This window comes from Equus quagga, chromosome 13 (assembly GCF_021613505.1).
Source record: "Equus quagga isolate Etosha38 chromosome 13, UCLA_HA_Equagga_1.0, whole genome shotgun sequence".
Lineage (NCBI taxonomy): Eukaryota > Metazoa > Chordata > Mammalia > Perissodactyla > Equidae > Equus > Equus quagga.
This window is the reverse complement of record NC_060279.1, coordinates 17,768,488-17,782,161: the sequence shown is the minus strand read 5'-3', so window position 1 is coordinate 17,782,161 and position 13,674 is coordinate 17,768,488. Positions and strand designations below refer to the sequence as shown.

At 35.2% G+C, this 13,674-nt stretch overlaps 1 protein-coding gene across 7 annotated transcripts in view; it reads right to left on the bottom strand.

The window, feature by feature from the left end:
• The window catches only part of SMG7 (SMG7 nonsense mediated mRNA decay factor), an 84,036-nt gene that overhangs the window by 20,315 nt on the left and 50,047 nt on the right, over positions 1 to 13,674 (bottom strand). For all 7 annotated transcript variants that reach the window (XM_046681437.1, XM_046681440.1, XM_046681436.1 and 4 more), the window contains 6 exons: positions 13,491 to 13,623; positions 7,099 to 7,270; positions 5,843 to 5,914; positions 4,821 to 4,971; positions 4,297 to 4,432; positions 336 to 498 (listed from right to left, as the gene is read on the bottom strand). In XM_046681437.1, coding sequence (XP_046537393.1) covers positions 336 to 498; positions 4,297 to 4,432; positions 4,821 to 4,971; positions 5,843 to 5,914; positions 7,099 to 7,270; positions 13,491 to 13,623 — 827 coding nt within the window. The remainder of the gene's footprint in view (positions 1 to 335; positions 499 to 4,296; positions 4,433 to 4,820; positions 4,972 to 5,842; positions 5,915 to 7,098; positions 7,271 to 13,490; positions 13,624 to 13,674) is intronic.

Sequence of the window (13,674 nt, the reverse complement as noted above, 5' to 3'; positions counted from 1 at the left end):
ATTCAGAAAGCATCAGATATTTGAAACTGTATAACAGTCCAAATTAAAATATGATTATGAGCCTTCTGCTGTATCTTACTTAACACTTAAATATTTTACAGCTTCCTTCTAAAAAGGCATTTTCTTTCCAGTGTTAAAAATGTTATAGAGTTGCTAAGTGGGTGTCAGCAGATAAAAGGCTAGAACTTAGGGTCTAGGCCTCCTGATTCAATATTAAGAAATACAGGACACTTTGTTTTTTACATATCACTAATGCTTTGTTACAATGATAAAAATGCCTAAGATTATGCTTTCCAAAGAAAATGGTACAGAAAGTTAAATGATTTAATACTCACTAAAGAGGGCCAGCAACTGTGTCCAACACAGCTGTTCATCTTGGCTGTAACTATGCTGTTCTGTCTCATTGCTAAAGTCACGAAGGTGATGAAGTTGAAACAGGTTAATGACAGTGACATGAACTAACTGCTGAGAGTTGAAAGCTTTTTGGAATAGCAGCCTCTGTAAGAGAAGACAGGAATACTGCACATATTATCACAAGAACAGGAACCATCTTCAACACAAGAATTAAACTAGCAGTCTGTATTTACAGCCACATGGGTAACAGTAGAATTAACAGATGAGTAAATTGTTCTACTCTTAACTCCAGTATTTTAATCGAGTCTGATGTGGTCTGATGTCTCTCATGCTGACTCTCTGCCTTGAAAGGAATTAACCCAGACAACATAGAGCTGTCTGAGCTGTTTTTCACAACACTTTTTTTCCCTGAGAAACTACATATTTTTTCAATGTGATCTGAAAAAAGAAGTTTTGGGGGTCCATCAATAAATTTATACATCTTAATCCATTAGAAGCTGTTTTATAAGAGATGCACATGTACTAAAATACTAAATTGAGACCAATGACTAGAAAGTAGATGCACAGTGAAAAACAGAATTTCAAACAAAAAGACAAAAAAATACATTTTTGAACTCTTGATATGTAACGTATGACTTCCAAAATACGTCATAAAATTTACTCTTTCAAAGGCTTGATACATTTAAACTTATTTATATTTGAGGTATATAGCAAGAATATACTCTGAAACACATGGTAAATGACAGACTAACGCCATCACAAACGTGTTACAGGCACTTCTAGAAATTATTACACTGATATTTTCCTCTATTGGAAAAGTACATGCATGATCTTCATCATCAAATTTCTTTTACTTAATAACTGTGTGTTTGTAGTGACCTGCTAACCAGCACTGTAACGAAGAATTCACCTACATGCTCTGAGTTGGTGGCCTCAACTTAAACACCCTTCTACCTTAATATCCGCAGTTGTTTTAGATAACTCCCATATTAAATATTTTTCAAACACAAGTTCCTAACAAAGTTGATATCTACTTAGAGATGCTATCTTGGCTTCACCACAGCCAACCTCAACCTCCCTCCTTGCCCAGGGAAAATTTTGAGAGACAGTGGGGAGTCACTGTCACTAGCTTTATGGTGACAATAGATAACCTTACTTACAGTTCTACCAGCAGTGACAAGAGATCCCACCATCTCAGAAATTTAGAGCTGCCTTTGCCCTGAGATTTCTTTTTCTATTTACATGTTAAAGAATCTGAAATAGCCAAAATAAGTTCTATGATTCTATTAGCAAGATCTTTCACATTATCATTGGCGATAGACACAATTCCATTCCACTTTAACTCTACTCTCCCTATCATCTCTCAGCCTCCTTGCCATCTGCCATTCCAGTATATACATCTAGAATGCTTACTGCTTCTCCAAAGGCATCAAGAATTTCTTTACTTTCCTCACTAAGTCCTGAAATCCTATCTTTTCTCCAGAATTCTCCCACAGAATTTCTCCTTCAATCTGAACATCCAACCTTCTAGATAAGCTGACCATTTACACAAATGAATAATATTGGCATAAAATGAGAATATTAATTTGTATTTTTCAAAAAGCTTTTTTTCTTATGAGTATAATACAGCAATGTATCCCTTGTATCTATAAATCCACTGGCATTTATTTTAGAAGGCAACATCCTACAGAACAGAATCACAGCCCTCTAAAGGACTTTTTTGTGTATACATGGAAGTGCTAACGCATACGAGTGTGGCCTAGACTAGCAAGTGATAATATAAGTTCACGAAGGCCCAGACTTTGTCTTGTTCTCTCCTGTATCTCCAAGAGCCTAGAAGAGCACATGGCACACAGCAGGTACTCAATAAAAACTCAGTGAAGTACTCAGTGAAAACCCACACCTTGACAAGTAAATGCGTAATTATTCAGTTGTAATTTCATAAAATTTAGATTGTATTGTAGTGAGTAGAGGGTCTCCCCAAGAACAAAATCAAATTGGAACTGACCTACTGTGAGTCAAAGACGCTTTTTAACAGCAGCTGAGGACTATACTGACTAAACACCATTAGGGAAAAGCACACATTTAACAGATATAAAGAGCCTTGTATTTCAATTCCTAAATCCCAGGCCTTAAATCCTTCAATGAACCTCAACTTGGTAAACATTTCTGCTTAGTAGCTAAAAACTGCAAGTTAGAGAGACACACTGAAGTGTGGATGATACTGATTATCTACAGAGGCTTTAGAAACACTTTTGAGTATTTACTCAACTATGCTAAAATTTCACTCCAACAATGTTCTTCTGATATTTCAGTATTGGGTAAGTGTTAAAATAGATCTGTCTCATACTATGTTTAACTTTAGAGTACTGAAATGATATTCCAAAGTGTATTTTAGCAATTGCCCACATACACCCACCAGAACTTCACATACAGAAATAGATATCTGAAGAGAATATTAGTGTTTAAGGTTGAACCAAATGCAAAAATGACTAGATTCTAGACTAAAATAACTTACAGAGACAAGATCTCATTAAGGTACATTCTCCCTCCCTCCCATTTAGGTAGTATGTCTCTCAAAGAACCAGAGCTGGAAGCAATCTCAAGAGGTCATCTAGTCCAATGCCCTGCTACTAACAGGACTGCACCTAAACCATCCAAGAAAGATGGCTGTCAATTCAACTTTTAAGTTCTCAAAAGAGAGAATCTTCAGCAACTTCTTACAGATCTCTACTTAAATTTTAGGATTTAATTTTATTTCTGACCTCAGGAAAGACACAGATACGTTTTTTTAAATAATCCTTCATACATCTGAAAACTTACAATGAAACTATTTAGACTTGTTCTTTTCAGGCTGAATAGCCTAGGGCATTAAAAAGTTATTCTTTTCATGCACCTAACTCTATAAAACATGGTCTAATTTTAAATAGGCCACTAAGAGAAGCAGAAAACAGCAGGGGACTCTAGAAGCTTATTTTAAAACAAACTATTTCTATTATAGTTATTTAGTATAATCTCTTGCACATAAAAACTATCAATTAAAAAATGATTATCTGTAAAAACTATTTCATACTGACTATATTTGGCTAACTTATGTCTCTTAACTGTCTAAGTCCTACAGTCTCTGGAATATGAGACTTTTATAATACTTATAAAAGTGTAAAGCAGTTATAGACAATTCCCCAAGTGTATATAGAGATACCCAGAAGTAACCAAGAAATATAAAATGTTCTTAGAGACTGTCTTGTTTACTGTTGGTCCCAGTAACTAAAACAGTGACTGATACACAATGGTCAAATATTTATTGAATAAATGAATTAAAAATAAAGTTAACACAATTTTGACTTCTCCCATATTTTATAGATTACATTTAAACTGCTAATTTAATACACTAATAAGAGATCACTTTCATATATATAAACAGAACAAAGTTTACTTAATTTTATGTCCTTATACAAATCACTAAAAAAAATATTCCTATTGAATGAAATTCTCATTCCTTTCCTTCAAACTACCAGAAATCCTGATGGATCAAAGCACAATAGAAGTAATGAGCTCGGCTTGCAGAATGGAGATATCTATAAAGTAGGTAACAGAATCATATCTAAGAATACAGAAACCATCAAAAGCAGTACTTTCAAAATTGAGGAACAAAGGCGCTTAGTCTGAGAAGGAAGGAGGAGTTGTTTTTTCCCCACTTTGATACTTTCTGCCAAATAGCAGCTACTTAATGAAATCACCGCTGCTGTATTTCTTTATATAGACAGTACCTCAGTTTGAATTGAGGGGATGCTGGAGGCAAGGATTTCATACATTTCAAATTTAACTTTTACCAATAATTCACAGTTAAGTAATGACATAAAAACTGCGAGTCAGCGTCCTCCAAATCTTATGCTTCCTGATTTAAAAAAGACAAGAAATTCTCTATTTTTGAAATCTAACCTTAAACTGTTCTTCCAATTTCTCTCGAAGAGGGCTCAACTTTTCCAAGCTCTTACTCAGGTACACATGACCGTGGAATTTAATAAAGGCCTTGATGAAGTCAGAAACACTCCATTTGGTTTTCACCTCATCCCGGCTGAAATGAAAGAAAAATTTCCATGAATCTTAGGCAGCAAAATGGCTCAAACCTCTTAAAGGAGGCTTCAGTTTGCAAAAACACATGATTTGAGCACTTGACACACACACAGGAGACTCTGTATGTGACTAACTTTGCAACTGCAACACACTCAGAGGAGTTCGCATTTAGCAGCCTGTACTCTACTTGGAACAAATCAGATGCTGGATGGTCGAAATTCAGTGACAACTACCCACAAAACTATTACAATACATCTATATGTTTAGAAATTAGGCAACTATAAGAAAAAACAAGCATCAGTAACTGGCTATTATTTCTTGTATGCCCAAATTTGAGGGGTAAAAGGCTACCGGGTTACACAAAGTCCTCTTGGAAAAGTCAACCCTACCTTTCCAGTGCTTTAGAAAGTGCTTTTTGTAGATTAGTGGAGGCAGCTGGGAAAGGGAACTTCACAGCAATGCTTCTGCAGTAGTAGAAAATTGTGGTCAGGTGGTCTCCTTTGGAAGAAGCTAAGATAGCCAACTGGTTGTAAGGCTGACCTAGAGGAGAAAGTGAAGATTCTAAAGTAACCCAAGATGCACAAAGTCTTGCTATCAGAATACAGATGATCAGTTTTTAAACCTTTAAATTAATAATGGGGAGTATTTTATAAAGTAAATCTCATGGCTACTTCATTACAAATGGGCATAACATAAAACAGCACACTTCACTGACGGTACATACTATGTTTAGTTTAAAAAGTCACATAAGTAGGGCGGAGAGCACTGTAAGTTCAAATAAGACGTCAGAAAAGGCTAGATAGTAAATATTTTTAGCTTTGTGGGCCAACAGTCTCTACCACAACTACCCAACTCTGCCACTGTAGTGGGCAAGCAGCCACAGACAACATGAAACGCATAGTTTGCCCCACTGCCACCTGCTTTCAAGGAGCTCCTTTTAGAATCTGAAGGAATTTCAATATGGCTTAACAAGAAAGACCTACATCACCAAAAATCTGCTGTTAATTTCTTTAATTAAAGAATCACTGCTAACACCTATTTTGAGGCCATCAAAAGACAAAAGTGCTATCTTTTAGGTAATAGATAATTTTTCGGGAGGAAAATGGTAGAATTAAAGAGATAAGTATTCTATAAGTCATTATGGAAGCCAGAGTTGTTGAAAGAATTTTAGATCACATTAGGGGATCTATATCTATATTGCTTTACTGACAACAGTTACCTTATTTTTAAAAAATTCATCTCCGGTTATATAGAATGTACAGTTAAAAGGAGAAATAGGACAATTAATACCAAAACTCAACATCTTTTGCTTTCATAAAACTTGAAAGAAGAGCCTTGAGTTATTTTCCACATTGCTATAAAGAATAAAGTGTCATAGTCAACCACAAGTTGACATGAGAGGCCCACTCACCATTAGAGGGGACAAGCTGAGCTGCATGTCTATAGTAGGACTCTGCCTGGCTGGTCTGATTTCTGTATCGAGCTGAGAGGAGGAAAAAGAAAATTTAGTTTAAAAACAAACAAACAAACAAAACAATCAGTAGGGTAACATTTCCAAAACAGGTATAGTTTTAAATTCTAAAGATAATAAACACATTAAAATTAATTTAAAATCATTGAAGATAGGAAATACTTTAAAACAAATTAACTATAGGATTATGTGTGAAGTGTCCATCCGGCCTTCCCTATTTGGGACATTCAGCATGTAACCAATTTTAAAGCTTACCTAGCCCCCATTTTCAGGTCCTCCAGTGTCATGCATCACCAGCTCCCACTACGGACTATGCTGGTGACCTGGAGCCGGCCCACAAGAAGGGGTGAGTTATATGGCACTTAAAAAAAAAACAAAACAAAAAACACTATACAATATGATCTGGAAATTATGTATTTCTTCAATATCTTATAAAATGATTTTGAAAAATGCCTCATATCTATTGCAACATTAAGAAAGTGTGTGCAAAGAATACACTGAAAGCAAAAACAACCTAAATACGCTGCTTGTTGCATCTCTGCAGAACTTGGTGCTTATTGATGTGACTCCTAACGGAGTCAATGATTTATGACATCAAGATATCTAAAATCCTTGAACTTAAAGAAATAATGTTCTCCATTCCTTGTTATTTGAGGGCAGTCAAAATATAATCCTATAGTTAATTTGTTTTACAACCTTTTTAAGGTCACCTTAAAGGAATGAACAAGAACAAGTAAGTTACATAACACTCCCAGATAAAACATATAAAATAGAAATACAAATTTAACTTTAAAAAGGAAACAAAAATTAGCTTTTAAAGCACTAGTAGGAAGGAAAGAAGGTAATCTAGCTTCAGAAGGAGTAATTTATAAACCTCGCAATTAACTGAGAAAATATTATGGCACCACTTTGAAAAATTTAGCTTTGAATATATTTTTGCTGTTTATTATTTGCCTACAACTGCATAAAGACTGAATAACATTTAAATCTTAGTGAAAGTTACTTCCTTCAAGATCCTTTGCCAATTCCAAAACACTGAGAAAATCTAAGTTCCTTAAAACACATTTTTATAGTTTCTTCTAATGACAATCTAAATTGTGTGTGCATGCTCAGTTTAAAGGAAAAGAGTTTCTTTCTATGACTACTCCAAAGACAAGAATGGAGGTATTATCAATTCCTTCACACCAAAGGCTCACCAATGTCTCCAAGGTGGACGAGGCAATGCTGGCAGATATAGGAACAGGAGCTAGACTGCGGCTTCACTATGGCGCTGGTATGCGTCTGTTTATTGCTGATAATTCCCAACTGGGAAGACTTCACACGGCATGGTAAATCTACATTAAACACTGTACACAGTTCTTGTAATAACTAAAAGGAAAACATGAGCAAGATTTACTATTAAGTCAGAACTGGTAAGTCAGAAATGTTGTACCAGTAAAGTCTGTATACTTTAACAGATGTATCTAATATCCCATACTGCTAGAGATCTGAGCAAGGACTGTAAGAAAATTATATGGTAACCTTTCATAGGATAACTAGTAACATTCATTAAAAATCATATCTTTTCAATTTTCAAGTATTAGAGTAACCCAAGATGTGTATCCAAAAGGAACAGCAGCATTTTTTAGAAATACTTTACCTGACTAGGGTATACAGACACATTCAGCAAGCAACTCCATGAAATTATCCATCTACTAAATAGTGTGTTACCCTAACTAGATTGCGTGCTATCCTCTTAGAAATAACACAAAAACCATCAAAGATTGCTTGGTTACAAACCTGACTTAAATGCAAGCCAACACATTTGTCAGACTTTAGGAGTTTCTTGAGATTTATTTTCTTAAGCCCAAGAACAGTTCACGTTTTTCACACACAGTAGATCTGATGGTACTACATATCTGGAAGGGACTTTTGACATTATACAGACCACCCATTCTTGCCCAACATTTCTTCTCTAATCTTACAGTATGAGAGGTTCCTCCTCCTAATCAGATCTAATTCCTCTGCCTAAGCATGACTATTTTATTCTTTTCTGTCTCTTGCCTGCCATCCCCTCATTCTTTTATCTAACAGGCAAGAACTGAAAAAAAAAACAAAACAAAAAACAAACCCAGAACCAAACACTCTCCGTTGACCCTAAACTCCTCCTCTAGCAACCTTCTAATGTCTCTTCCTATTCTCAACTAAACTCCTTCAAAGGAGTCCATGTATCATACCTGCTTTATCAATTCTGATTCACTCCTTAATCCATTATGATCTGGCTTCCACACAACCCCTCTTCCCATTCTACCACCTAGTACCACTCTAGTGAAACTGTTGTCAATGTGACAACCAGTTATCTGATAAGTAAATACAATGGACATCTTTCAGTCATCATCTTACTGGACCTCTCTGCTGCATTTAAAACAGCTGATCTTATGGTTGATCACTGAGCTTTTCTAGTTCTTTTTATCTCACCAATCATTCCTTTTCAGTCCCCACTCGAAGGCTTTTCTCCTCCCACCCTATCCCCCAAAGGTTTCACTCTTGATCCCCAAACAGTTTTTCATTCTATTCTCATTCATTCAAATATTTACTTACAAATACATTCATTCAAATATTTAATTATTCTATCAGACACCATGGTAAGCAATAGAGACACAGAGATGAATAAGAAAATCTGCATCTTTGTCTGCAAGACAAGTACATAAAGTAGGGGGGAAAGAGAGGAAAGAGAGAAACGGGGAGGGAGAGTTATCAAACATGATAGACAGCATAGGCCAACTGAATATTCTACATTTATAATAAACTTTATTCCCTAGGTTATTTGATACATTTGTCTCATTTTATCCTCATGTTAAACTAGTAGCAATACAGTATACGTAGATATAAAACTCCTTTTTTCAGATGAGGATATGAAAGCAACAGAAATATCAAGTGATTTGACTAAGGCTACAGAATTAGAAATACTTTGGCTCTATTACCACTCTTTCTAACGTGCAGAATTCACAATACAAAATAAGACACCTTGAGGACCCAACTCAGAAAGATTTGAAATGTCCCACCTTTTCCCTAAAAACCACCTCCATAACTGAATATAAATTCCGTGAACCCTTTCTCACCAAGCATACAAATTATCTACTTCATCTTTACTTATACCTGTACATTTGTAATGGGCAAGAAATTTGCTAACATAAAACTGGGTAAACAAGTTAATGCCCAGAATGGCTAGAAGGCAAGAAGCACAGGAAAGGAACAAAAAATGGAAAAAAACAACAGATGACTGTGGAAGATGGCATGAAGAAACGTGACAGAAGATAAAGAAGAGAGCTGATTAGGTGCTGAAAGAACAGACTGGAAAACTAGGCAAGGCTGAGCATCTATGAAGAAGAAAAAAGAATGTTCACAAAAAGTAAATCAAACACGGTTAAAACATCACATGGAACTTTTTGCCTGAATCCAGGAGTTGTGGGTGGAGATATCAGAAAAGTTTCTGCTGGCTCAAAGATTCTGGGTGAGAGTGTTTCTAGTTGGTTTAGAGGCAGAGACAAGGTGGAACCAAAGAAGAGAAACAGATGTTTCATAAATTGAACAAAACTGTATTTGGCAATTATCCTGTGAAAAAACTTATTACACTATTTCACTGCTCTTTACCTCTTCACTCAATGCTAAGAATGGAGAATTAAGACAACTCAAGTCATCTTTGACTCTTCCCTTACCCTGATTCCACATATCCAATCCAAACCATCAGCAAGTCCCATTGGCTATACTTCAAAAATCCATCAATTTCTTTCCATTACTACAGTAACATCCTAACTAGCTTCCATTCCTGACCCCTGCTAATTCACATCCAGGGTAACCTTTTAAAAATGCAAATCTCACCATGTTACCCCCTTGCCTACTCTTCAATGGCTTGCAACTACATTTAAGATTAAAATTCAAAACTCATCTTAGCCTAGAAGGTTGTACAATGATCTGGACTTGGTCTACTTTCTCAATCTGATGGCTTAATCTGCACCGCTTGTAATCAAGAAAGATGTATGAAACATTATTGTTAGCAACATCACTAACTGTTGCAATTATCAAATCAAAATAACATAAAAATGCAAGTAAAAAGTCCTATTAATATTGATATCTGAAAAAAAGGTTACTGTTCATTCTACAGCTGTTGTAATTATTCAACCATTGCCTATGAAATGCAGGTGGGGAAAAAAATCAATGATTATAAAAATTTCAAAAAATAAATTGCAAAATTAGATTACCTATATATTTTTCCTTATAAAACAATATTTTGAGACATTTGAATGATTTTATCATTCACCTGCTTACAAAGTGTTTTAGCAAATACCATGCCCCCTCAATAAAAATGATAATTCTTGCTTTACTTCCTCACAGATTCGTTTATCAATGTCCAATTAAACCTCTGGAAATCTATTACATGTATGTCACATCATAAAAATAAGAATCACTGGGGACGGCCCAGTAGCATAGTGGTTAAGTTCTCAGGTTCCAGTTCAGTGGCCTGGGGTTTGCAGTTCAGATCCCCAGTGTGGACTTATGCACCACTTATGAAGCCATCCTACATATAAAGTAGAGGAAGATAGGCATGGATGTTAGCTCCAGGCCAATCTCCTTCAGCAAAAAAAGGAGGATTGGCGGTGGATGTTCAGCTCAGGGCTAAACTTCCTCGAAAAAATAAAATAAAGAAAAAAGAATAAGAATCATTTTCCAAGAGAACAAACCAATCTGTACAATCTGTATACTGGCTATTATAAAAATGTATTGCAGGGGCCAGCCCCATGGCCGAGTGGTTAAGTTCACGAGCTCCGCTTTGTGGGTTTGGATCCTGGGTGCGGACATGGCACTGCTCATCAAGCCACACTGAGGCGGCATCCCACATGCCACAACTAGAAGGACCCACAACTAAAAACATACAGCTGTGTACTGGGGGGCTTTGGGGAGAAAAAGGAAAAATAAAATCTTAAAAAAAAGTATTGCAGAAGTAGATGCCTTCCCTCTCCCTCCACTAGGGCCAGCTGCACCAAGTCCCTACTGCTCCCCCGCACTTCAGTTGTGCTCATAGTTCCAGTTTCTATTGCATGGGGGAAGGCAAAGAGATCTGAATCAGAAATGAGACTGGAGTTTTAAAACTGGATCATGATTCAAAAGCCTAAAAGCAACCAGAATGTTATGGAATCTGTGCAAGACATTTTGATGGAAATCTAGAATTCAACAAAAGCATAGTTGAAAGTAGTGACTGGGGAGGAAAAAAAAGATACCATTTTTGTTAACACCCCACTGAGCTGAGACTACTCAATTAGCACAGAGAGTCAAACTGTAAACATAATTTTATATCATGATTTTTCACTTAATAGTAATACAATTTTCTCTTCTTGAAACAATCTTCATAACTATCATTTATAATAGTTTCTATTTCCATTTAACAGATATGCCATAATTTATTTATTACTCTACTGTAGGATTTTGGTGTTTCTTTCAAATTTTAAGATTTGAATTGTAATACCTATTTGTTTCTTTAAATATAATTATTATTGTCATTACTAAACATCCATTGATCTAAGGACAAAGAAAAAACTTATTGCCAAAAATACCCCCAACCTGATACCATCTATCTGTATTTCAAAAAACTCTAAATAAAACAAAAGGACAACAGAAGAAACTGGAGAAAAAGATGTTTGTCAAAAATAATAGAAAAAAATTAATATCCATTTAGAGTTCAGGCAAATCATCATGGAAAAACTAGGTGCCAAATGATGAATAGGAAAATAAATGAATAGATGATTATATAAAATACAAATATCTAATAAAATATGAAAGAACTTCAACATCACCAGCAATCCAGACACTAAATTTTAAATGAAAAATTATTTTCCATCTACCAAGCTTAAATTACTCAATCATTCATTCACTTTTATTGAAAATACTTAACACTGGCAAATGTACATCAAGATAGACACTTGCATACACTGCTGATGGAAATATAAAAATATAAATAATAACCTTTTAGGAAGACAAAACAACGTTATCAACAGTATTAAAACTTTACTCATCCAATGATTTCACTGACTATCCCATGAACAAGTGGTCCCCAGGAACTAATCCAGTATTAGAGAAAATGCTTTAGACATAAAGATCCTTATCAAACCGTTTAACAATACAAGAAAAACCTTACATTATGTTTATAAAGCAGATACAAGACTGGATATGTACAAAAGTATAAAAACACCAGAAAGATATATATTAAAGTGGTAATTTATCCTGAATGGGAGAATTATTAAAAATTTCTTTGACTTTTATATAATTTTCAAATTTCTTGAAATTAGTATGCATTGTTTTTATACTCAGAAAGCAAAAAACATATCTATTAACGTATCCATCTCTTCATTTAGACTGGATATGCCCTTGAAGATAAAGACTGCCTCTTTTCCCTCCATATCCTCTGTACCTAGCATTGTATCTTACAAACAGCAGGCTTTCAGCAGCTACCTGTAAAATACATCTGCTTCAAGGACTAGTTAGTGGCACACCTCAACCCCTCTCTCCAGAAGTATCAACTTGTACTGTTAAAATTAGCATTAATTTGAAAATAAATTTTGAGAATAAGAAACACAAGAGTTCTTTCAATGATGAACTGTGACGGATGTTTTAGTCTAAGTAAAACAACTAATCTCTTGAAGATGATGGCTAACCAACCATATGACATCTGCCAACACTGAGAGTCTTTCCTTCTTTTTCATTCCAAGAAATGGTACAACCAAAATGGAACTAAAACACAGGCAGCAAAAGTCAAGCAGCAGTATAGAGAACAGCCTAAAGATTTCTTTCAGTGCAAGATCCTCAAAACCTTGTCTTGTCAGTGTAAGATAAGAATTTCTATACGAACATTTTATTAATTAAATTATGAATGCTATTACTAATGGATAAGAAGGAGTCTTCTAAAGGATTCTGCTTACAATAAAGAAAATTCATTGTTCAGAAAAAAGTTTCATTTATTCTTTCACCTTGTCAGATTTAGAAGTTATATCAGGATATAACTAAGGACAAGGAAAGTCTCTGAGGCTGATGAATAATAGCTTATTATTCAAAATGAGGAAAAGCTAATCCACTTCTTAGGTAGTTTAATAGCATTTGAAGCAATTGTATTATGTATACAAATTTTACTGTATACATAATACTATGAAAACTCACTTGCTATCACAAATTTTGACTATTTCCTACCTGGCACAACATAGCTGTTACTTTCACGATGACTATACCCATACCTATAAATTCACATTTGCTCGAATACCGTTTGTAACTAACTACTGCTGCTGCTTCACTAAGGCACTGCTTTTATTACACTTTTTCTATTCACACAGTTATACCTCCAACCTTTTAGCTGAAACATCGACCTTTCTAAGAGCCAAGTCTTCATTATTTGAAAGGTGTTAAGGTAAACAATTTGGGACATTTCTATTCATTTGAAATTATAGGTGATCAATGGCCCACACAGTGGTTATACAAAGTGCTTCTATAAACAACAAGATGTGTACAAAGAGAATATTCACCACTAATTCTAGGAAAATTGGTATACAATGCAGAAACTCACCTGAGTGTAGAAGCCACTAGCTGCCTCTAGGAACAGAGAAAGATTTGCCTGAACTTCACTCCGATTCGGGTTTGCTCGATTCTTTGCCTGGCCTTGTAGTGTTGTGATCTGATTCTTAAAGGCATGATTCCAGCTGAAAACAAAATGTAATTCTATTTGGTATAGCAGTGACTCACTGGGCAGA